Here is a 27184-nt window from a genome sequence, read left to right as displayed (position 1 = left end):
CTGCCGCCCCTCCACTCTAACCACAAGACTACCTGCCGTCCCTCAATTCTAACCACGAGGCTACCTGCCGCCCCTCCACTCTAACCACTAGTCTACCCTGCATTCCCTCCACTCTAACCACTAGGCTACCTGCCATCCCTCCACTCTAACCACTAGGCCACCTGCCCCCCCCCTCCACTCTAACCACTAGGCTACCTGCCGTCCCTCCACTCTAACCACTAGGCTACCTGCCACCGCTCCACTCTAACCACTAGGCTACCCTGCCGCCCCTCCACTCTAACCACTAGACTACCTGCCGTCCCTCCACTCTAACCACTAGGCTACCTTCCGTCCCTCCACTCTAAACACTAGGCTACCTGCCGTCCCTCCACTCTAACCACTAGGCTACCTGCCGCCCCTCCACTCTAACCACTAGGCTACCCTGCCATCCCTCCACTCTAACCACTAGGCTACCCTGCCGCCCCTCCACTCTAACCACTAGCCTACCTGCCGTCCCTCCACTCTAACCACTAGGCTACCTGCCGCCCCTCCACTCTAACCACTAGACTACCTGCCGTCCCTCCGCTCTAACCACTATGCTACCTGCCGTCCCTCCACTCTAACCACTAGTCTACCTGCCGCCCCTCCACTCTAACCACTAGGCTACCTGCCACCCCTCCACTCTAACCACTAGGATACCCTGGAGCAACCTCCACTCTAACCAGTAGGCTACCTAGCCGCCCCTCAACTCTAACAACTAGGCTACCTGCCGCCCCACTCCACTCTAACCACTAGGCTACCTGCCGCCCCTCCACTCTAACCACTAGGCTACCTGCCGCCCCTCCACTCTAACCACAAGACTACCTGCCGTCCCTCCACTCTAACCACTAGGCTACCTGCCGCCCCTCCACTCTAACCACAAGACTACCTGCCGTCCCTCCATTCTAACCACGAGGCTACCTGCCGCCCCTCCACTCTAACCACTAGTCTACCCTGCCTTCCCTCCACTCTAACCACTAGGCTACCTGCCATCCCTCTACTCTAACCACTAGGCTACCTGCCGTCCCTCCACTCTAACCACTAGGCAACCTGCCACCCCTCCACTCTAACCACTAGGCTACCCTGCCGTCCCTCCACTCTAACCACTAGGCTACCTGCCGTCCCTCCACTCTAACCACTAGGCTACCTGCCCCCCCTCCACTCTAACCACTAGTCTACCTGCCTCCCCTCCACTCTAACCACTAGGCTACCCTGCCGCCCCTCCACTCTAACCACTAGACTACCTGCCGTCCCTCCACTCTAACCACTAGGCTACCTTCCGTCCCTCCACTCTAAACACTAGGCTACCTGCCGTCCCTCCACTCTAACCACTAGGCTACCTGCCGCCCCTCCACTCTAACCACTAGGCTACCCTGCCATCCCTCCACTCTAACCACTAGGCTACCCTGCCGCCCCTCCACTCTAACCACTAGCCTACCTGCAGTCCCTCCACTCTAACCACTAGGCTACCTGCCGCCCCTCCACTCTAACCACTAGACTAACTGCCGTCCCTCCGCTCTAACCACTAGGCTACCTGCCGTCCCTCCACTCTAACCACTAGTCTACCTGCCGCCCCTCCACTCTAACCACTAGGCTACCTGCCACCCCTCCAATCTAACCACTAGGATACCCTGGAGCAACCTCCACTCTAACCAGTAGGCTACCTAGCCGCCCCTCAACTCTAACAACTAGGCTACCTGCCGCCCCACTCCACTCTCACCACTAGGCTACCTGCCGCCCCTCCACTCTAACCACTAGGCTACCTGCCGCCCCTCCACTCTAACCACAAGACTACTTGCAGTCCCTCCACTCTAACCACTAGGCTACCTGCCGCCCCTCCACTCTAACCACAAGACTACCTGCCGTTCCTCCATTCTAACCACGAGGCTACCTGCCGCCCCTCCACTCTAACCACTAGGCTACCCTGCCGCCCCTCCACTCTAACCACTAGGCTACCTGCCGTCCCTCCACTCTAACCACTAGGCTACCTGCCCCCCCTCCACTCTAACCACTAGTCTACCTGCCTCCCCTCCACTCTAACCACTAGACTACCTGCCGCCCCTCCACTCTAACCACTAGGCTACCAGCCGTCCCTACACTCTAACCACTAGGCTACCTGCCACCCCTCCACTCTAACCACTAGGCTACCTGCCCCCCCCCCCCCACTCTAACCACTAGGCTACCTGCCCCCCCCCCCCTCTAACCACTAGGCTACCTGCCCCCCCTCTAAACACTAGGCTACCTGCCCCCCCTCTAAACACTAGGCTACCTGCCCCCCCCCTCTAACCACTAGGCTACCTGCCTCCACTCTAACCACTAGGCTACCTGCCTCCCCTCCACTCTAACCACTAGGCTACCTGCCGCCCCTCCACTCTAACCACTAGCCTACCTGCCGTCCCTCCACTCTAACCACTAGGCTACCCTGCCGCCCCTCCACTCTAACCAGTAGGCTACCTAGCCGCCCCTCCACTCTAACCACTAGGCTACCTGCCCCCTCCACTCTAACCACTAGGCTACCTGCAGCCCCCCTCCACTCTAACCACTAGGCTACCTGCTGCCCCTCCACTCTAACCACTAGGCTACCTGCCCCCTCCACTCTAACCACTAGGCTACCTGCCGCCCCCCTCCACTCTAACCACTAGGCTACCTGCCGCCCCTCCACTCTAACCACTAGGCTACCTGCCGCCCCTCCACTCTAACCACAAGACTACCTGCCGTCCCTCCACTCTAACCACTAGGCTACCTGCCGCCCCTCCACTCTAACCACAAGACTACCTGCCGTCCCTCCATTCTAACCACGAGGCTACCTGCCGCCCCTCCACTCTAACCACTAGTCTACCCTGCATTCCCTCCACTCTAACCACTAGGCTACCTGCCATCCCTCCACTCTAACCACTAGGCTACCTGCCCCCCCCTCCACTCTAACCACTAGGCTACCTGCCGTCCCTCCACTCTAACCACTAGGCTACCTGCCACCGCTCCACTCTAACCACTAGGCTACCTGCCGTCCCTCCACTCTAACCACTAGGCTACCTGCCGTCCCTCCACTCTAAACACTAGGCTACCTGCCGTCCCTCCACTCTAACCACTAGGCTACCTGCCGCCCCTCCACTCTAACCACTTGGCTTCCCTGCCATCCCTCCACTCTAACCACTAGGCTACCCTGCCGTCCCTCCACTCTAAACACTAGGCTACCTGCCGTCCCTCCACTCTAACCACTAGGCTACCTGCCGTCCCTCCACTCTAACCACTAGACTACCTGCAGCCCCTCCACTCTAACCACTAGGCTACCTGCCGTCCCTCCGCTCTAACCACTAGGCTACCTGCCGCCCCTCCACTCTAACAACTAGGCTACCTGCCGTCCCTCCGCTCTAACCACTAGGCTACCTGCAGCCCCTCCACTCTAACCACTAGGCTACCTGCCGTCCCTCCACTCTAACCACTAGGCTACCTGCAGCCCCTCCACTCTAACCACTAGGCTACCTGCCTCCCCTCCACTCTAACCACTAGGCTACCTGCCTCCCCTCCACTCTAACCACTAGACTACCTGCCGTCCCTCCACTCTAAACACTAGGCTACCTGCCGTCCCTCCACTCTAACCACTAGGCTACCTGCCTCCCCTCCACTCTAACCACTAGGCTACCTGCCTCCCCTCCACTCTAACCACTAGACTACCTGCCACCCCTCCACTCTAACCACTAGGCTACCCTGCCGTCCCTCCACTCTAAACACTAGGCTACCTGCCGTCCCACCACTCTAACCACTAGGCTACCCTGCCATCCCTCCACTCTAAACACTAGGCTACCTGCCTCCCCTCCACTCTAACCACTAGTCTACCTGCCGTCCCTCCACTCTAACCACTAGGCTACCTGCCGTCCCTCCACTGTAACCACTAGGCTACCTGCCGCCCCTCCACTCTAACCACTAGCCTACCTGCCGTCCCTCCACTCTAACCACTAGGCTACCCTGCCGCCCCTCCACTCTAACCAGTAGGCTACCTAGCCGCCCCTCCACTCTAATCACTAGGCTACCTGCCCCCTCCACTCTAACCACTAGGCTACCTGCAGCCCCCCTCCACTCTAACCACTAGGCTACCTGCTGCCCCTCCACTCTAACCACTAGGCTACCTGCCCCCTCCACTCTAACCACTAGGCTACCTGCCGCCCCCCTCCACTCTAACCACTAGGCTACCTGCCGCCCCTCCACTCTAACCACTAGGCTACCTGCCGCCCCTCCACTCTAACCACAAGACTACCTGCCGTCCCTCCACTCTAACCACTAGGCTACCTGCCGCCCCTCCACTCTAACCACAAGACTACCTGCCGTCCCTCCATTCTAACCACGAGGCTACCTGCCGCCCCTCCACTCTAACCACTAGTCTACCCTGCATTCCCTCCACTCTAACCACTAGGCTACCTGCCATCCCTCCACTCTAACCACTAGGCTACCTGCACCCCCCCTCCACTCTAACCACTAGGCTACCTGCCGTCCCTCCACTCTAACCACTAGGCTACCTGCCACCGCTCCACTCTAACCACTAGGCTACCTGCCGTCCCTCCACTCTAACCACTAGGCTACCTGCCGTCCCTCCACTCTAAACACTAGGCTACCTGCCGTCCCTCCACTCTAACCACTAGGCTACCTGCCGCCCCTCCACTCTAACCACTTGGCTTCCCTGCCATCCCTCCACTCTAACCACTAGGCTACCCTGCCATCCCTCCACTCTAAACACTAGGCTACCTGCCGTCCCTCCACTCTAACCACTAGGCTACCTGCCGTCCCTCCGCTCTAACCACTAGACTACCTGCAGCCCCTCCACTCTAACCACTAGGCTACCTGCCGTCCCTCCGCTCTAACCACTAGGCTACCTGCCGCCCCTCCACTCTAACCACTAGGCTACCTGCCGTCCCTCCGCTCTAACCACTAGGCTACCTGCAGCCCCTCCACTCTAACCACTAGGCTACCTGCCGTCCCTCCGCTCTAACCACTAGGCTACCTGCAGCCCCTCCACTCTAACCACTAGGCTACCTGCCTCCCCTCCACTCTAACCACTAGGCTACCTGCCTCCCCTCCACTCTAACCACTAGACTACCTGCCGTCCCTCCACTCTAAACACTAGGCTACCTGCCGTCCCTCCACTCTAACCACTAGGCTACCTGCCTCCCCTCCACTCTAACCACTAGGCTACCTGCCTCCCCTCCACTCTAACCACTAGACTACCTGCCGCCCCTCCACTCTAACCACTAGGCTACCCTGCCGTCCCTCCACTCTAAACACTAGGCTACCTGCCGTCCCACCACTCTAACCACTAGGCTACCCTGCCATCCCTCCACTCTAAACACTAGGCTACCTGCCTCCCCTCCACTCTAACCACTAGTCTACCTGCCGTCCCTCCACTCTAACCACTAGGCTACCTGCCGTCCCTCCACTGTAACCACTAGGCTACCTGCCGTCCCCCCCCTCTAACCACTAGGCTACCTGCCTCCCCTCCACTCTAACCACCAGGCTACCTGCCAGCCCTCCACTCTAACCACTAGGCAACCTGCCCCCCCCCCACTCTAACCACTAGGCTACCTGCCCCCCCCCCCTCTAACCACTAGGCTACCTGCCCCCCCCTCTAAACACTAGGCTACCTGCCTCCACTCTAACTACTAGGCTACCTGCCCCCCCCACTCTAACCACTAGGCTACCTGTCCCCCCCCCCTCTAACCACTAGGCTACCTGCCCCCCCCCTCTAAAAACTAGGCTACCTGCCCCCCCTCTAAACACTAGGCTACCTGCCCCCCCCCTCTAACCACTAGGCTACCTGCCTCCACTCTAACCACTAGGCTACCTGCCTCCCCTCCACTCTAACCACTAGGCTACCTGCCGCCCCTCCACTCTAACCACTAGCCTACCTGCCGTCCCTCCACTCTAACCACTAGGCTACCTGCCGCCCCTCCACTCTAACCACTAGACTACCTGCCGTCCCTCCGCTCTAACCACTAGGCTACCTGCCGTCCCTCCACTCTAACCACTAGTCTACCTGCAGCCCCTCCACTCTAACCACTAGGCTACCTGCCGCCCCTCCACTCTAACCACTAGCCTACCTGCCGTCCCTCCACTCTAACCACTAGGCTACCTGCCGCCCCTCCACTCTAACCACTAGACTACCTGCCGTCCCTCCGCTCTAACCACTAGGCTACCTGCCGTCCCTCCACTCTAACCACTAGTCTACCTGCAGCCCCTCCACTCTAACCACTAGGATACCTGCCACCCCTCCACTCTAACCACTAGGCTACCCTGCCGCCCCTCCGCTCTAACCACTAGGCTACCTGCCGCCCCTCCACTCTAACCACTAGGCTACCTGCCGCCCCTCCACTCTAACCACTAGGCTACCTGCCCCCTCCACTCTAACCACTAGGCTACCTGCCGCCCCCCTCCACTCTAACCACTAGGCTACCTGCCGCCCCTCCACTCTAACCACTAGGCTACCTGCCGCCCCTCCACTCTAACCACAAGACTACCTGCCGTCCCTCCACTCTAACCACTAGGCTACCTGCCGCCCCTCCACTCTAACCACAAGACTACCTGCCGTCCCTCCATTCTAACCACGAGGCTACCTGCCGCACCTCCACTCTAACCACTAGTCTACCCTGCCTTCCCTCCACTCTAACCACTAGGCTACCTGCCATCCCTCCACTCTAACCACTAGGCTACCTGCCCCCCCCCCCTCCACTCTAACCACTAGGCTACCTGCCGTCCCTCCACTCTAACCACTAGGCTACCTGCCACCGCTCCACTCTAACCACTAGGCTACCCTGCCGCCCCTCCACTCTAACCACTAGACTACCTGCCGTCCCTCCACTCTAACCACTAGGCTACCTTCCGTCCCTCCACTCTAACCACTAGGCTACCTGCCGCCCCTCCACTCTAACCACTAGGCTACCTGCCGTCCCTCCACTCTAACCACTAGGCTACCTGCAGCCCCTCCACTCTAACCACTAGGCTACCTGCCTCCCCTCCACTCTAACCACTAGACTACCTGCCGTCCCTCCACTCTAAACACTAGGCTACCTGCCGTCCCTCCACTCTAACCACTAGGCTACCTGCCTCCCCTCCACTCTAACCACTAGGCTACCTGCCTCCCCTCCACTCTAACCACTAGACTACCTGCCGCCCCTCCACTCTAACCACTAGGCTACCTGCCGCCCCTCCACTCTAACCACTAGGCTACCTGCCCCCTCCACTCTAACCACTAGGCTACCTGCCGCCCCCCTCCACTCTAACCACTAGGCTACCTGCCGCCCCTCCACTCTAACCACTAGGCTACCTGCCGCCCCTCCACTCTAACCACAAGACTACCTGCCGTCCCTCCACTCTAACCACTAGGCTACCTGCCGCCCCTCCACTCTAACCACAAGACTACCTGCCGTCCCTCCATTCTAACCACGAGGCTACCTGCCGCACCTCCACTCTAACCACTAGTCTACCCTGCCTTCCCTCCACTCTAACCACTAGGCTACCTGCCATCCCTCCACTCTAACCACTAGGCTACCTGCCCCCCCCCCCTCCACTCTAACCACTAGGCTACCTGCCGTCCCTCCACTCTAACCACTAGGCTACCTGCCACCGCTCCACTCTAACCACTAGGCTACCCTGCCGCCCCTCCACTCTAACCACTAGACTACCTGCCGTCCCTCCACTCTAACCACTAGGCTACCTTCCGTCCCTCCACTCTAACCACTAGGCTACCTGCCGCCCCTCCACTCTAACCACTAGGCTACCTGCCGTCCCTCCACTCTAACCACTAGGCTACCTGCAGCCCCTCCACTCTAACCACTAGGCTACCTGCCTCCCCTCCACTCTAACCACTAGACTACCTGCCGTCCCTCCACTCTAAACACTAGGCTACCTGCCGTCCCTCCACTCTAACCACTAGGCTACCTGCCTCCCCTCCACTCTAACCACTAGGCTACCTGCCTCCCCTCCACTCTAACCACTAGACTACCTGCCGCCCCTCCACTCTAACCACTAGGCTACCCTGCCGTCCCTCCACTCTAAACACTAGGCTACCTGCCGTCCCACCACTCTAACAACTAGGCTACCCTGCCGTCCCTCCACTCTAAACACTAGGCTACCTGCCTCCCCTCCACTCTAACCACTAGTCTACCTGCCGTCCCTCATCTCTAACCACTAGGCTACCTGCCGTCCCTCCACTCTAACCACTAGGCTACCTGCCGTCCCCCCCCTCTAACCACTAGGCTACCTGCCTCCCCTCCACTCTAACCACCAGGCTACCTGCCACCCCTCCACTCTAACCACTAGGCTACCTGCCCCCCCCCCACTCTAACCACTAGGCTACCTGCCCCCCCCCCCTCTAACCACTAGGCTACCTGCCCCCCCCTCTAAACACTAGGCTACCTGCCTCAAAGCTATAACTACTAGGCTACCTGCCCCCCCCACTCTAACCACTAGGCTACCTGTCCCCCCCCCCTCTAACCACTAGGCTACCTGCCCCCCCCCTCTAAAAACTAGGCTACCTGCCCCCCCTCTAAACACTAGGCTACCTGCCCCCCCCCTCTAACCACTAGGCTACCTGCCTCCACTCTAACCACTAGGCTACCTGCCTCCCCTCCACTCTAACCACTAGGCTACCTGCCGCCCCTCCACTCTAACCACTAGCCTACCTGCCGTCCCTCCACTCTAACCACTAGGAGACCTGCCGCCCCTCCACTCTAACCATTAGACTACCTGCCGTCCCTCCGCTCTAACCACTAGGCTACCTGCCGTCCCTCCACTCTAACCACTAGTCTACCTGCAGCCCCTCCACTCTAACCACTAGGATACCTGCCACCCCTCCACTCTAACCACTAGGCTACCCTGCCGCCCCTCCGCTCTAACCACTAGGCTACCTGCCGCCCCTCCATTCTAACCACGAGGCTACCTGCCGCCCCTCCACTCTAACCACTAGTCTACCCTGCCTTCCCTCCACTCTAACCACTAGGCTACCTGCCATCCCTCCACTCTAACCACTAGGCTACCTGCCCCCCCCCCTCCACTCTAACCACTAGGCTACCTGCCGTCCCTCCACTCTAACCACTAGGCTACCTGCCACCGCTCCACTCTAACCACTAGGCTACCCTGCCGCCCCTCCACTCTAACCACTAGACTACCTGCCGTCCCTCCACTCTAACCACTAGGCTACCTTCCGTCCCTCCACTCTAACCACTAGGCTACCTGCCGCCCCTCCACTCTAACCACTAGGCTACCTGCCGTCCCTCCACTCTAACCACTAGGCTACCTGCAGCCCCTCCACTCTAACCACTAGGCTACCTGCCGTCCCTCCACTCTAACCACTAGGCTACCTGCAGCCCCTCCACTCTAACCACTAGGCTACCTGCCTCCCCTCCACTCTAACCACAAGGCTACCTGCCTCCCTCCACTCTAACCACTAGACTACCTGCCGTCCATCCACTCTAAACACTAGGCTACCTGCCGTGCCTCCACTCTAACCACTAGGCTACCTGCCTCCCCTCCACTCTAACCACTAGGCTACCTGCCTCCCCTCCACTCTAACCACTAGACTACCTGCCGCCCCTCCACTCTAACCACGAGCCTACCCTGCCGTCCCTCCACTCTAAACACTAGGCTACCTGCCGTCCCACCACTCTAACCACCAGGCTACCCTGCCATCCCTCCACTCTAAACACTAGGCTACCTGCCTCCCCTCCACTCTAACCACTAGGCTACCTGCCGTCCCTCCACTCTAACCACTAGGCTACCTGCCGTCCCTCCACTCTAACCACTAGGCTACCTGCCGTCCCCCCCCTCTAACCACTAGGCTACCTGCCTCCACTCTAACCACTAGGCTACCTGCCTCCCCTCCACTCTAACCACTAGGCTACCTGCCGCCCCTCCACTCTAACCACTAGCCTACCTGCCGTCCCTCCACTCTAACCACTAGGCTACCTGCCGCCCCTCCACTCTAACCACTAGACTACCTGCCGTCCCTCCGCTCTAACCACTAGGCTACCTGCCGTCCCTCCACTCTAACCACTAGTCTACCTGCCGCCCCTCCACTCTAACCACTAGGCTACCTGCCACCCCTCCACTCTACACTATGCTACCCTGCCACCCCTCCACTCTAACCAGTAGGCTACCTAGCCGCCCCTCAACTCTAACCACTAGGCTACCTGCCGCCCCCCTCCACTCTAACCACTAGGCTACCTGCCGCCCCTCCACTCTAACCACTAGGCTACCTGCCGCCCCTCCACTCTAACCACAAGACTACCTGCCGTCCCTCCACTCTAACCACTAGGCTACCTGCCGCCCCTCCACTCTAACCACAAGACTACCTGCCGTCCCTCCATTCTAACCACGTGGCTACCTGCCGCCCATCCACTCTAACCACTAGTCTACCCTGCCTTCCCTCCACTCTAACCACTAGGCTACCTGCCATCCCTCCACTCTAACCACTAGGCTACCTGCCCCCCCCCCCTCCACTCTAACCACTAGGCTACCTGCCGTCCCTCCACTCTAACCACTAGGCTACCTGCCGCCCCTCCACTCTAACCACTAGGCTACCTGCCGCCCCTCCACTCTAACCACAAGACTACCTGCCGTCCCTCCACTCTAACCACTAGGCTACCTGCCGCCCCTCCACTCTAACCACAAGACTACCTGCTGTCCCTCCATTCTAACCACGAGGCTACCTGCCGCCCCTCCACTCTAACCACTAGTCTACCCTGCCTTCCCTCCACTCTAACCACTAGGCTACCTGCCATCCCTCCACTCTAACCACTAGGGTACCTGCCCCCCCCCCCTCCACTCTAACCACTAGGCTACCTGCCCCCCCTCCACTCTAACCACTAGGCTACCTGCCACCGCTCCACTCTAACCACTAGGTTACCCTGCCGCCCCTCCACTCTAACCACTAGGCTACCTGCCGTCCCTCCACTCTAACCACTAGGCTACCTGCCGTCCCTCCACTCTAACCACTAGGCTACCTGCCACCGCTCCACTCTAACCACTAGGTTACCCTGCCGCCCCTCCACTCTAACCACTAGGCTACCTGCCGTCCCTCCACTCTAACCACTAGGCTACCTGCCGTCCCTCCACTCTAAACACTAGGCTACCTGCCGTCCCTCCACTCTAACCACTAGGCTACCTGCCGCCCCTCCACTCTAACCACTAGGGTACCCTGCCATCCCTCCACTCTAACCACTCGGCTACCCTGCCATCCCTCCACTCTAACCACTAGGCGACCTGCCTCCACTCTAACCACTAGGCTACCTGGCTCCCCTCCACTCTAACCACTAGGCTACCTGCCGCCCCTCCACTCTAACCACTAGCCTACCTGCCGTCCCTCCACTCTAACCACTAGGCAACCTGCCGCCCCTCCACTCTAACCACTAGACTACCTGCCGTCCCTCCGCTCTAACCACTAGGCTACCTGCCGTCCCTCCACTCTAACCACTAGTCTACCTGCCGCCACTCCACTCTAACCACTAGGCTACCTGCCACCCCTCCACTCTAACCACTAGGCTACCCTGCCGCAACCTCCACTCTAACCAGTAGGCTACCTAGCCGCCCCTCAACTCTAACCACTAGGCTACCTGCCGCCCCCCTCCACTCTAACCACTAGGCTACCTGCCGCCCCTCCACTCTAACCACTAGGCTACCTGCCGCCCCTCCACTCTAACCACAAGACTACCTGCCGTCCCTCCACTCTAACCACTAGGCTACCTGCCGCCCCTCCACTCTAACCACAAGACTACCTGCCGTCCCTCCATTCTAACCACGAGGCTACCTGCCGCCCCTACACTCTAACCACTAGTCTACCCTGCCTTCCCTCCACTCTAACCACTAGGCTACCTGCCATCCCTCTACTCTAACCACTAGGCTACATGCCCCCCCCTCCACTCTAACCATTAGGCTACCTGCCGTCCCTCCACTCTAACCACTAGGCAACCTGCCACCCCTCCACTCTAACCACTAGGCTACCCTGCCACCCCTCCACTCTAACCACTAGGCTACCTGCCGTCCCTCCACTCTAACCACTAGGCTACCTGCCCCCCCTCCACTCTAACCACTAGTCTACCTGCCTCCCCTCCACTCTAACCACTAGGCTACCTGCCCCCCCCCCCCTCTAACCACTAGACTACCTGCCGCCCCTCCACTCTAACCACTAGGCTACCAGCCGTCCCTACACTCTAACCACTAGGCTACCTGCCCCCCCCCCCACTCTAACCACTAGGCTACCTGCCCCCCCCCCTCTAACCACTAGGCTACCTGCCCCCCCCTCTAAACACTAGGCTACCTGTCCCCCCTCTAAACAGTAGGCTACCTGCCCCCCCCCCTAACCACTAGGCTACCTGCCTCCCCTCCACTCTAACCACTAGGCTACCTGCCGCCCCTCCACTCTAACCAGTAGCCTACCTGCCGTCCCTCCACTCTAACCACTAGGCTACCCTGCCGCCCCTCCACTCTAACCAGTAGGCTACCTAGCCGCCCCTCCACTCTAACCACGAGGCTACCTGCCCCCTCCACTCTAACCACTAGGCTACCTGCAGCCCCCCTCCACTCTAACCACTAGGCTACCTGCTGCCCCTCCACTCTAACCACTAGGCTACCTGCCCCCTCCACTCTAACCACTAGGCTACCTGCCGCCCCCCTCCACTCTAACCACTAGGCTACCTGCCGCCCCTCCACTCTAACCACTAGGCTACCTGCCGCCCCTCCATTCTAACCATAAGACTACCTGCCGTCCCTCCACTCTAACCACAAGACTACCTGCCGTCCCTCCATTCTAACCACGAGGCTACCTGCCGCCCCTCCACTCTAACCACTAGTCTACCCTGCCTTCCCTCCACTCTAACCACTAGGCTACCTGCCATCCCTCTACTCTAACCACTAGGCTACATGCCCCCCCCTCCACTCTAACCACTAGGCTACCTGCCGTCCCTCCACTCTAACCACTAGGCAACCTGCCACCCCTCCACTCTAACCACTAGGCTACCCTGCCGCCCCTCCACTCTAACCACTAGGCTACCTGCCGTCCCTCCACTCTAACCACTAGGCTACCTGCCCCCCCTCCACTCTAACCACTAGTCTACCTGCCTCCCCTCCACTCTAACCACTAGGCTACCTGCCCCCCCCCCTCTAACCACTAGACTACCTGCCGCCCCTCCACTCTAACCACTAGGCTACCAGCCGTCCCTACACTCTAACCACTAGGCTACCTGCCCCCCCCCCCCCACTCTAACCACTAGGCTACCTGCCCCCCCCCCTCCACTCTAACCACTAGGCTACCTGCCGTCCCTCCACTCTAACCACTAGGCTACCTGCCACCGCTCCACTCTAACCACTAGGCTACCTGCCGTCCCTCCACTCTAACCACCAGGCTACCTGCCGTCCCTCCACTCTAAACACTAGGCTACCTGCCGTCCCTCCACTCTAACCACTAGGCTACCTGCCGCCCCTCCACTCTAACCACTTGGCTTCCCTGCCATACCTCCACTCTAACCACTAGGCTACCCTGCCATCCCTCCACTCTAAACACTAGGCTACCTGCCGTCCCTCCACTCTAACCACTAGGCTACCTGCCGTCCCTCCACTCTAACCACTAGACTACCTGCAGCCCCTCCACTCTAACCACTAGGCTACCTGCCGTCCCTCCGCTCTAACCACTAGGCTACCTGCCGCCCCTCCACTCTAACCACTAGGCTACCTGCCGTCCCTCCACTCTAACCACTAGGCTACCTGCAGCCCCTCCACTCTAACCACTAGGCTACCTGCCGTCCCTCCACTCTAACCACTAGGCTACCTGCAGCCCCTCCACTCTAACCACTAGGCTACCTGCCTCCCCTCCACTCTAACCACTAGGCTACCTGCCTCCCCTCCACTCTAACCACTAGGCTACCTGCCTCCCCTCCACTCTAACCACTAGACTACCTGCCGTCCCTCCACTCTAAACACTAGGCTACCTGCCGTCCCTCCAATCTAACCACTAGGCTACCTGCCGCCCCTCCACTCTAACCACTAGGCTACCCTGCCGTCCCTCCACTCTAAACACTAGGCTACCTGCCGTCCCACCACTCTAACCACTAGGCTACCCTGCCGTCCCTCCACTCTAAACACTAGGCTACCTGCCTCCCCTCCACTCTAACCACTAGTCTACCTGCCGTTCCTCCACTCTAACCACTAGGCTACCTGCCGTCCCTCCACTCTAACCACTAGGCTACCTGCCGTCCCCCCCCTCTAACCACTAGGCTACCTGCCTCCCCTCCACTCTAACCACCAGGCTACCTGCCGCCCCTCCACTCTAACCACTAGCCTACCTGCCATCCCTCCACTCTAACCACTAGGCTACCTGCCGCCCCTCCACTCTAACCACTAGACTACCTGCCGTCCCTGCGCTCTAACCACTAGGCTACCTGCCGTCCCTCCACTCTAACCAATAGTCTACCTGCCACCCCTCCACTCTAACCACTAGGCTACCTGCCACCCCTCCACTCTAACCACTAGGCTACCCTGCCGCCCCTCCACTCTAACCAGTAGGCTACCTAGCCGCCCCTCAACTCTAACCACTAGGCTACCTGCCGCCCCCCTCCACACTAACCACTAGGCTACCTGCCGCCCCTCCACTCTAACCACAAGACTACCTGCCGTCCCTCCACTCTAACCACTAGGCTACCTGCCGCCCCTCCACTCTAACCACAAGACTACCTGCCGTCCCTCCATTCTAACCACGAGGCTACCTGCCGCCCCTCCACTCTAACCACTAGTCTACCCTGCCTTCCCTCCACTCTAACCACTAGGCTACCTGCCATCCCTCCACTCTAACCACTAGGCTACCTGCCCCCCCCCTCCACTCTAACCACTAGGCTACCTGCCGTCCCTCCGCTCTAACCACTAGGCTACCTGCCGCCCCTCCACTCTAACCACTAGGCTACCTGCCGTCCCTCCACTCTAACCACTAGTCTACCTGCAGCCCCTCCACTCTAACCACTAGGCTACCTGCCGTCCCTCCACTCTAACCACTAGGCTACCTGCAGCCCCTCCACTCTAACCACTAGGCTACCTGCCTCCCCTCCATTCTAACCACTAGGCTACCTGCCTCCCCTACACTCTAACCACTAGACTACCTGCCGTCCCTCCATTCTAAACACTAGGCTACCTGCCGTCCCTCCACTCTAACCACTAGGCTACCTGCCTCCCCTCCACTCTAACCACTAGGCTACCTGCCTCGCCTCCACTCTAACCACTAGACTACCTGCCGCCCCTCCACTCTAACCACTAGGCTACCTTGCCGTCCCTCCACTCTAACCACTAGGCTACCTGCCGTCCCACCACTCTAACCACTAGGCTACCCTGCCGTCCCTCCACTCTAAACAGTAGGCTACCTGCCTCCCCTCCACTCTAACCACTAGTCTACCTGCCGTCCCTCCACTCTAACCACTAGGCTACCTGCCGTCCCTCCACTCTAACCACTAGGCTACCTGCCGTCCCCCCCCTCTAACCACTAGGCTACCTGCCTCACCTCCACTCTAACCACCAGGCTACCTGCCGCCCCTCCACTCTAACCACTAGCCTACCTGCCGTCCCTCCACTCTAACCACTAGGCTACCTGCCGCCCCTCCACTCTAACCACTAGACTACCTGCCATCCCTCCGCTCTAACCACTAGGCTACCTGCCGTCCCTCCACTCTAACCACTAGTCTACCTGCCGCCCCTCCACTCTAACCACTAGGCTACCTGCCACCCCTCCACTCTAACCACTAGGCTACCCTGCCGCCCCTCCACTCTAACCAGTAGGCTACCTAGCCGCCCCTCAACTCTAACCACTAGGCTACCTGCCGCCCCCCTCCACTCTAACCACTAGGCTACCTGCCGCCCCTCCACTCTAACCACAAGACTACCTGCCGTCCCTCCACGCTAACCACTAGGCTACCTGCCGCCCCTCCACTCTAACCACAAGACTACCTGCCGTCCCTCCATTCTAACCACGAGGCTACCTGCCGCCCCTCCACTCTAACCACTAGTCTACCCTGCCTTCCCTCCACTCTAACCACTAGGCTACCTGCCGTCCCTCCACTCTAACCACGAGGCTACCTGCCGCCCCTCCACTCTAACCACTAGCCTACCCTGCCTTCCCTCCACTCTAACCACTAGGCTACCTGCCATCCCTCCACTCTAACCACTAGGCTACCTGCCCCCCCCCCTCCACTCTAACCACTAGGCTACCTGCCGTCCCTCCACTCTAACCACTAGGCTACCTGCCGTCCCTCCACTCTAACCACTAGGCTACCTGCCGTCCCTCCACTCTAAACACTAGGCTACCTGCCGTCCCTCCACTCTAACCACTAGGCTACCTGCCGCCACTCAACTCTAACCACTTGGCTTCCCTGCCATCCCTCCACTCTAACCACTAGGCTACCCTGCCGTCCCTCCACTCTAACCAGTAGGCTACCTGCCGTCCCCCCCCTCTAACCACTAGGCTACCTGCCTCCCCTCCACTCTAACCACCAGGCTACCTGCCGCCCCTCCACTCTAACCACTAGCCTACCTGCCGTCCCTCCACTCTAACCACTAGGCTACCTGCCGCCCCTCCACTCTAACCACTAGACTACCTGCCATCCCTCCGCTCTAACCACTAGGCTACCTGCCGTCCCTCCACTCTAACCACTAGTCTACCTGCCGCCCCTCCACTCTAACCACTAGGCTACCTGCCACCCCTCCACTCTAACCACTAGGCTACCCTGCCGCCCCTCCACTCTAACCAGTAGGCTACCTAGCCGCCCCTCAACTCTAACCACTAGGCTACCTGCCGCCCCCCTCCACTCTAACCACTAGGCTACCTGCCGCCCCTCCACTCTAACCACAAGACTACCTGCCGTCCCTCCACGCTAACCACTAGGCTACCTGCCGCCCCTCCACTCTAACCACAAGACTACCTGCCGTCCCTCCATTCTAACCACGAGGCTACCTGCCGCCCCTCCACTCTAACCACTAGTCTACCCTGCCTTCCCTCCACTCTAACCACTAGGCTACCTGCCGTCCCTCCACTCTAACCACGAGGCTACCTGCCGCCCCTCCACTCTAACCACTAGCCTACCCTGCCTTCCCTCCACTCTAACCACTAGGCTACCTGCCATCCCTCCACTCTAACCACTAGGCTACCTGCCCCCCCCCCTCCACTCTAACCACTAGGCTACCTGCCGTCCCTCCACTCTAACCACTAGGCTACCTGCCGTCCCTCCACTCTAACCACTAGGCTACCTGCCGTCCCTCCACTCTAAACACTAGGCTACCTGCCGTCCCTCCACTCTAACCACTAGGCTACCTGCCGCCACTCAACTCTAACCACTTGGCTTCCCTGCCATCCCTCCACTCTAACCACTAGGCTACCCTGCCATCCCTCCACTCTAAACACTAGGCTACCTGCCGTCCCTCCACTCTAACCACTAGGCTACCTGCCGTCCCTCCACTCTAACCACTAGACTACCTGCAGCCCCTCCACTCTAACCACTAGGCTACCTGACGTCCCTCCGCTCTAACCACTAGGCTACCTGCCGCCCCTCCACTCTAACCACTAGGCTACCTGCCGTCCCTCCACTCTAACCACGAGGCTACCTGCCGCCCCTCCACTCTAACCACTAGCCTACCCTGCCTTCCCTCCACTCTAACCACTAGGCTACCTGCCATCCCTCCACTCTAACCACTAGGCTACCTGCCCCCCCCTCCACTCTAACCACTAGGCTACCTGCCGTCCCTCCACTCTAACCACTAGGCTACCTGCCACCGCTCCACTCTAACCACTAGGCTACCTGCCGTCCCTCCACTCTAACCACCAGGCTACCTGCCGTCCCTCCACTCTAAACACTAGGCTACCTGCCGTCCCTCCACTCTAACCACTAGGCTACCTGCCGCCCCTCCACTCTAACCACTTGGCTTCCCTGCCATCCCTCCACTCTAACCACTAGGCTACCCTGCCATCCCTCCACTCTAAACACTAGGCTACCTGCCGTCCCTCCACTCTAACCACTAGGCTACCTGCCGTCCCTCCGCTCTAACCACTAGACTACCTGCAGCCCCTCCACTCTAACCACTAGGCTACCTGCCGTCCCTCCGCTCTAACCACTAGGCTACCTGCCGCCCCTCCACTCTAACCACTAGGCTACCTGCCGTCCCTCCACTCTAACCACTAGGCTACCTGCAGCCCCTCCACTCTAACCACTAGGCTACCTGCCGTCCCTCCACTCTAACCACTAGGCTACCTGCAGCCCCTCCACTCTAACCACTAGGCTACCTGCCTCCCCTCCACTCTAACCACTAGGCTACCTGCCTCCCCTCCACTCTAACCACTAGGCTACCTGCCTCCCCTCCACTCTAACCACTAGACTACCTGCCGTCCCTCCACTCTAAACACTAGGCTACCTGCCGTCCCTCCACTCTAACCACTAGGCTACCTGCCGCCCCTCCACTCTAACCACTAGGCTACCCTGCCGTCCCTCCACTCTAAACACTAGGCTACCTGCCGTCCCACCACTCTAACCACTAGGCTACCCTGCCGTCCCTCCACTCTAAACACTAGGCTACCTGCCTCCCCTCCACTCTAACCACTAGTCTACCTGCCGTTCCTCCACTCTAACCACTAGGCTACCTGCCGTCCCTCCACTCTAACCACTAGGCTACCTGCCGTCCCCCCCCCTCTAACCACTAGGCTACCTGCCTCCCCTCCACTCTAACCACCAGGCTACCTGCCGCCCCTCCACTCTAACCACTAGCCTACCTGCCATCCCTCCACTCTAACCACTAGGCTACCTGCCGCCCCTCCACTCTAACCACTAGACTACCTGCCGTCCCTCCGCTCTAACCACTAGGCTACCTGCCGTCCCTCCACTCTAACCACTAGTCTACCTGCCACCCCTCCACTCTAACCACTAGGCTACCTGCCACCCCTCCACTCTAACGACTAGGCTACCCTGCCGCCCCTCCACTCTAACCAGTAGGCTACCTAGCCGCCCCTCAACTCTAACCACTAGGCTACCTGCCGCCCCCCTCCACTCTAACCACTAGGCTACCTGCCGCCTCTCCACTCTAACCACAAGACTACCTGCCGTCCCTCCACTCTAACCACTAGGCTACCTGCCGCCCCTCCACTCTAACCACAAGACTACCTGCCGTCCCTCCATTCTAACCACGAGGCTACCTGCCGCCCCTCCACTCTAACCACTAGTCTACCCTGCCTTCCCTCCACTCTAACCACTAGGCTACCTGCCATCCCTCCACTCTAACCACTAGGCTACCTGCCCCCCCCCCTCCACTCTAACCACTAGGCTACCTGCCGTCCCTCCGCTCTAACCACTAGGCTACCTGCCGCCCCTCCACTCTAACCACTAGGCTACCTGCCGTCCCTCCACTCTAACCACTAGTCTACCTGCAGCCCCTCCACTCTAACCACTAGGCTACCTGCCGTCCCTCCACTCTAACCACTAGGCTACCTGCAGCCCCTCCACTCTAACCACTAGGCTACCTGCCTCCCCTCCATTCTAACCACTAGGCTACCTGCCTCCCCTACACTCTAACCACTAGACTACCTGCCGTCCCTCCACTCTAAACAATTGGCTACCTGCCGTCCCTCCACTCTAACCACTAGGCTACCTGCCTCCCCTCCACTCTAACCACTAGGCTACCTGCCTCGCCTCCACTCTAACCACTAGACTACCTGCCGCCCCTCCACTCTAACCACTAGGCTACCCTGCCGTCCCTCCACTCTAAACAGTAGGCTACCTGCCTCCCCTCCACTCTAACCACTAGTCTACCTGCCGTCCCTCCACTCTAACCACTAGGCTACCTGCCGTCCCTCCACTCTAACCCCTAGGCTACCTGCCGTCCCCCCCCTCTAACCACTAGGCTACCTGCCTCCCCTCCACTCTAACCACCAGGCTACCTGCCGCCCCTCCACTCTAACCACTAGCCTACCTGCCGTCCCTCCACTCTAACCACTAGGCTACCTGCCGCCCCTCCACTCTAACCACTAGACTACCTGCCATCCCTCCGCTCTAACCACTAGGCTACCTGCCGTCCCTCCACTCTAACCACTAGTCTACCTGCCGCCCCTCCACTCTAACCACTAGGCTACCTGCCACCCCTCCACTCGAACCACTAGGCTACCCTGCCGCCCCTCCACTCTAACCAGTAGGCTACCTAGCCGCCCCTCACCTCTAACCACTAGGCTACCTGCCGCCCCCCTCCACTCTAACCACTAGGCTACCTGCCGCCCCTCCACTCTAACCACAAGACTACCTGCCGTCCCTCCACGCTAACCACTAGGCTACATGCCGCCCCTCCACTCTAACCACAAGACTACCTGCCGTCCCTCCATTCTAACCACGAGGCTACCTGCCGCCCCTCCACTCTAACCACTAGTCTACCCTGCCTTCCCTCCACTCTAACCACTAGGCTACCTGCCATCCCTCCACTCTAACCACTAGGCTACCTGCCGCCCCTCCACTCTAACCACAAGACTACCTGCCGTCCCTCCACGCTAACCACTAGGCTACCTGCCGCCCCTCCACTCTAACCACAAGACTACCTGCCGTCCCTCCATTCTAACCACGAGGCTACCTGCCGCCCCTCCACTCTAACCACTAGTCTACCCTGCCTTCCCTCCACTCTAACCACTAGGCTACCTGCCATCCCTCCACTCTAACCACTAGGCTACCTGCCCCCCCCCCTCCACTCTAACCACTAGGCTACCTGCCGTCCCTCCACTCTAACCACTAGGCTACTTGCCGCCCCTCCACTCTAACCACTAGGCTACCTGCCGCCCCTCCACTCTAACCACAAGACTACCTGCCGTCCCTCCACTCTAACCACTAGGCTACCTGCCGCCCCTCCACTCTAACCACAAGACTACCTGCCGTCCCTCCATCCTAACCACGAGGCTACCTGCCGCCCCTCCACTCTAACCACTAGTCTACCCTGCCTTCCCTCCACTCTAACCACTAGGCTACCTGCCATCCCTCCACTCTAACCACTAGGCTACCTGCCGCCCCTCCACTCTAACCACAAGACTACCTGCCGTCCCTCCACGCTAACCACTAGGCTACCTGCCGCCCCTCCACTCTAACCACAAGACTACCTGCCGTCCCTCCATTCTAACCACGAGGCTACCTGCCGCCCCTCCACTCTAACCACTAGTCTACCCTGCCTTCCCTCCACTCTAACCACTAGGCTACCTGCCATCCCTCCACTCTAACCACTAGGCTACCTGCCCCCCCCCCCCCTCCACTCTAACCACTAGGCTACCTGCCGTCCATCCACTCTAACCACTAGGCTACCTGCCACCGCTCCACTCTAACCACTAGGCTACCCTGCCGCCCCTCCACTCTAACCACTAGGCTACCTGCCGTCCCTCCACTCTAACCACTAGGCTACCTGCCGTAACTCCACTCTAAACACTAGGCTACCTGCCGTCCCTCCACTCTAACCAATAGGCTACCTGCCGCCCATCCACTCTAACCACTAGGCTACCCTGCCATCCCTCCACTCTAACCACTAGGCTACCCTGCCATCCCTCCACTCTAAACACTAGGCTACCTGCCGTCCCTCCACTGTAACCACTAGGCTACCTGCCGTCCCTCCACTCTAACCACTAGACTACCTGCAGCCCCTCCACTCTAACCACTAGGCTACCCGCCGTCCCTCCACTCTAACCACTAGGCTACCCGCCGCCCCTCCACTCTAACCACTAGGCTACCTGCCGTCCCTCCGCTCTAACCACTAGGCTACCTGCAGCCCCTCCACTCTAACAACTAGGCTACCTGCCGTCCCTCCACTCTAACCACTAGGCTACCTGCCGTCCCTCCACTCTAACCACTAGGCTACCTGCCGTAACTCCACTCTAAACACTAGGCTACCTGCCGTCCCTCCACTCTAACCAATAGGCTACCTGCCACCGCTCCACTCTAACCACTAGGCTACCCTGCCGCCCCTCCACTCTAACCACTACGCTACCTGCCGTCCCTCCACTCTAACCACTAGGCTACCTGCCGTCCCTCCACTCTAAACACTAGGCTACCTGCCGTCCCTCCACTCTAACCACTAGGCTACCTGCCACCCCTCCACTCTAACCACTAGGCTACCCTGCCATCCCTCCACTCTAACCACTAGGCTACCCTGCCATCCCTCCACTCTAAACACTAGGCTACCTGCCGTCCCTCCACTGTAACCACTAGGCTACCTGCCGTCCCTCCACTCTAACCACTAGACTACCTGCAGCCCCTCCACTCTAACCACTAGGCTACCTGCCGTCCCTCCACTCTAACCACTAGGCTACCCGCCGCCCCTCCACTCTAACCACTAGGCTACCTGCCGTCCCTCCACTCTAACCACTAGGCTACCTGCAGCCCCTCCACTCTAACCACTAGGCTACCTGCCTCCCCTCCACTCTAACCACTAGGCTACCTGCCTCCCCTCCACTCTAACCACTAGACTACCTGCCGTCCCTCCACTCTAAACACTAGGCTACCTGCCGTCCCTCCACTCTAACCACTAGTCTACCTGCCTCCCCTCCACTCTAACCACTAGGCTACCTTCCTCCCCTCCACTCTAACCACTAGACTACCTGCCGCCCCTCCACTCTAACCACTAGGCTACCCTGCCGTCCCTCCACTCTAAACACTAGGCTACCTGCCGTCCCACCACTCTAACCACTAGGCTACCCTGCAGTCCCTCCACTCTAAACACTAGGCTACCTGCCTCCCCTCCACTCTAACCACTAGGCTACCTGCCGTCCCTCCACTCTAACCACTAGGCTACCTGGCGTCCATCCACTCTAACCACTAGGCTACCTGCCGTCCCTCCAATCTAACCACTAGGCTACCTGCCCCCCCTCCACTCTAACCACTAGGCTACCTGCCGCCCCTGCACTCTAACCACTAGGCTACCTGCCATCCCTCCACTCTAACCACTAGGCTACCTGCCGCCCCCCCCACTCTAACCACTAGGCTACCTGCCGTCCCTCCACTTTAACCACTAGGCTACCTGCCCCCCTACACTCTAACCACTAGGCTACCTGCCGCCTCTCCACTCTAACCACTAGGCTACCTGCCGTCCCCCCACTCTAACCACTAGGCTACCTGCCGTCCCTCCACTCTAACCACTAGGCTACCTGGCGCCCCTCCACTCTAACCAATAGGCTACCTGCCGTCCCTCCACTCTAACCACTAGGCTACTTGCCGCCCCTCCACTCTAACCACTAGACTACCTGCCGTCCCTCCTCTCTAACCACTAGACTACCTGCCGTCCCTCCTCTCTAACCAATAGTCTACCCTGCAGTCCCTCCACTCTAACCACAAGGCTAACTGCCGCCCCTCAACTCTAACCACTAGGCTACCTGCCGCCCCTCCACTCTAACCACTAGGCTACCTGCCTCCCCTCCTCTCTAACCACTAGGCTACCTGCCATCCCTCCACTCTAACCACTAGGCTACCTGCCACCCCTCTACTCTAACCACTAGGCTACCTGACGCCCTCCACTCTAACCACTAGGCTACCTGCCGTCCCTCCACTCTAACCACTAGGCTACATGCCGCCCCTCCACTCTAACCACTAGGCTACCCTGCCGCCCCTACACTCTAACCACTAGGCTACCCTGCCGCCCCTCCACTCTAACCACTAGGCTACCTGCCGCCCCTCCACTCTAACCACTAGGATACCTGCCCCCCTCCACTCTAACCACTAGGCTACCCTGCAACCCCTACACTCTAACCACCAGGCTACCTGCTGTCCCTCCACTCTAAACACTAGGCTACCTGCCCCCCCTCCACCCTAACCACTAGGCTACCTGCCGTCCCTCCACTCTAACCACTAGGCTACCTGCCATCCCTCCACTCTAACCACTAGGCTATACTGCCATCCCTCCACTCTAACCACTATGCTACCTGCCCCCCCCCCCCCACTCTAACCACTAGGCTACCTGCCAACCCTCCACTCTAACCACTAGGCTACCTGCCGCCCCACCACTCTAACCACTAGGCTACCTGCCGTCCCTCCACTCTAACCAAAAGGCTACCTGCCGTCCCTCCACTAAAACCACTAGGCTACACTGCCATCCCTCCACTCTAACCACTATGCTACCTGCCCCCCCCCCCCCCCCTCCACTCTAACCACTAGGCTACCTGCCGTCCCTCCACTCTAACCACTAGGCTACCTGCCGTCCCTCCACTCTAACCACAAGTCTACACTGCCATCCCTCCACTCTAACCACTATGCTACCTGCCCCCCCCCCCTCCACTCTAACCACTAGGCTACCTGCCACCCCTCCACTCTAACCACTAGGCTACCTGCCGTCCCTCCACTCTAACCACAAGGCTACCTGCCGTCCCTCCACTCTAACAACTAGGCTACCTGCCGTCCCTCCACTCTAACCACTAGGCTACCCTGCCGTCCCTCCACTCTAACCACTAGGCTACCTGCCGCCCCTGCACGCTAACCACTAGGCTACCTGCCGTCCCTCCACTCTAACCACTAGGCTACCTGCCGCCCCCCCACTCTAACCACTAGGCTACCTGCCGTCCCTCAACTCTAACCACTAGGCTACCTGCCGTCCCTCCATTCTAACCACTAGGCTACCTGCCGTCCCTCCAATCTAACCACTAGGCTACCTGCCGCCCCACCACTCTAACCACTAGGCTACCTGCCGTCCCTCCACTCTAACCAAAAGGCTACCTGCCGTCCCTCCACTCTAACCACTAGGCTACACTGCCATCCCTCCACTCTAACCACTATGCTACCTGCCCCCCCCCCCCTCCACTCTAACCACTAGGCTACCTGCCACCCCTCCACTCTAACCACTAGGCTACCTGCCGTCCCTCCACTCTAACCAATAGGCTACCCTGCAACCCCTACACTCTAACCACCAGGCTACCTGCTGTCCCTCCACTCTAAACACTAGGCTACCTGCCGCCCCTCCACTCTAACCACTAGACTACCTGCCGTCCCTCCACTCTAACCACTAGGCTACCTGCCGTCCCTCCACTCTAACCACTAGGCTACACTGCCATCCCTCCACTCTAACCACTAGGCTACCTGCCGTCCCTCCACTCTAACCAGTATGCTACCTGCCCCCCCCCCTCCACTCTAACCACTAGGCTACCTGCCACCCCTCCACTCTAACGACTAGGCTACCTGCCGTCCCACCACTCTAACCACTAGGCTACCTGCCGTCCCTCCACTCTAACTACTAGGCTACCTGCCGCCCCTCCACTCTAACCACTAGGCTACCTGCCGTCCCTCCACTCTAACCACTAGGCTACTTGCCGCCCCTCCACTCTAACCACTAGGCTACCCTGCCGCCCCTACACTCTAACCACTAGGCTACCCTGCCACCCCTCCACTCTAACCACTAGGCTACCTGCCATCCCTCCACTCTAACCACTAGGCTACCTGCCGCCCCACTACTCTAACCACTAGGCTACCTGACCCCCTCCACTCTAACCACTAGGCTACCTGCCGCCCCTCCACTCTAACCACTAGGCTACCCTGCCGCCCCTACACTCTAACCACTAGGCTACCCTGCCGCCCCTCCACTCTAACCACTAGGCTACCTGCCCCCCTCCACTCTAACCACTAGGCTACCCTGCAACCCCTCCACTCTAACCACTAGGCTACCTGCCGTCCCTCCACTCTAACCACTAGGCTACACTGCCATCCCTCCACTCTAACCACTATGCTACCTGCCCCCCCCCCCCCCCCTCCACTCTAACCACTAGGCTACCTGCCACCTCTCCACTCTAACCACTAGGCTACCTGCCGTCCCTCCACTCTAACCACAAGTCTACACTGCCATCCCTCCACTCTAACCAGTATGCTACCTGCCCCCCCCCTCCACTCTAACCACTAGGCTACCTGCCACCCCTCCACTCTAACGACTAGGCTACCTGCTGTCCCTCCACTCTAACCACAAGTCTACCCTGCCGTCCCTCCACTCTAACCACTAGGCTACCTGCCCCCCCTCCACTCTAACCACTAGGCTACCTGCCGTCCCTCCACTCTAACCACTAGGCTACCTGCCCCCCCTCCACTCTAACCACTAGGCTACCTGCCGTCCCCCCACTCTAACCACTAGGCTACCTGCTGTCCCTCCACTCTAACCACTTGGCTACCTGCCGCCCCCCCACTCTATCCACTAGGCTACCTGCCCCCCCCTCCACTCTAACCACTAGGCTACCTGCAGTCCCTCGACTCTAACCATTAGGCTACCTGCCGTCCCTCCACTCTAACCACTAGGCTACCTGCCTCCCCTCCACTCTAACCACTAGGCTCCCTGCCGCCCCTCCACTCTAACCACTAGGCTACCTGCCGTCCCCCCCCCTCTAACCACTAGGCTACCTGCCTCTCCAAATATAGGGTCTGTATTAAAACAGCAAATGTTCCACCTGTGAGTCCGTCCCCTACCGTCATTCTCATGTTGCGTGAGATGCTGGAACAACCTACTGGACAGCCTATAGCCTAGCCTAGCCTAGCCTAGCCTAGCCTAGCCTGCTGCAGGGGTGAGATACTGGACAGCCTATAGCCTATGGCCTAGCCTAGCCTAGCCTGCTGCAGGGGATGAGATACTGGACAGCCTATAGCCTAGCCTAGCCTAGCCTAGCCTGCTGCTGCAGGGGTGAGATACTGAACAACCTATAGCCTAGCCTGCTGCAGGGATGAGACACTGGACAGCCTATAGCCTAGCCTGCTGCAGGGGTGAGATACTGGACAGCCTATAGCCTAGCCTAGACTGCTACAGGGGATGAGATACTGGACAGCCTATAGCCTAGCTTGCTGCTGCAGGGGATGAGATACTGGACAGCCTACAGCCTAGCCTGCTGCAGGGGTGAGATACTGGACAGCCTATAGCCTAGCCTGCTGCAGGGGTGAGATACTAGACAGCCTATAGCCTAGCCTGCTGCAGGGGATGAGATACTGGACAGCCTATAGCCTAGCCTAGCCTGCTGCAGGGGATGAGATACTGGACAGCCTATAGCCTAGCCTAGCCTGCTGCAGGGGTGAGATACTGGACAGCCTATAGCCTAGCCTGCTGCAGGGATGAGATACTGGACAGCCTATAGCCTAGCCTGCTGCAGGGGTGAGATACTAGACAGCCTATAGCCTAGCCTAGCCTGCTGCAGGGG

At 59.4% G+C, this 27184-nt stretch overlaps 1 protein-coding gene across 1 annotated transcript in view; it reads right to left on the bottom strand.

Annotated features, from left to right (window-relative positions):
• LOC123743349 (protein kinase C beta type-like) overlaps positions 1-26477 on the bottom strand; it is a 138400-nt gene extending 111923 nt beyond the window's left edge. The window contains exon 1 of the mRNA XM_082973146.1: positions 26466-26477. Coding sequence (XP_082829272.1) covers positions 26466-26477 — 12 coding nt within the window. The remainder of the gene's footprint in view (positions 1-26465) is intronic.
• Between the last annotated feature and the right edge of the window lie 707 nt (positions 26478-27184).

This window comes from Salmo salar, chromosome 03, assembly GCF_965601325.2.
Source record: "Salmo salar chromosome 03, fSalSal1, whole genome shotgun sequence".
In the NCBI taxonomy this organism is placed as follows: domain Eukaryota; kingdom Metazoa; phylum Chordata; class Actinopteri; order Salmoniformes; family Salmonidae; genus Salmo; species Salmo salar.
This window is presented reverse-complemented; position numbering and strand designations above follow the sequence as displayed.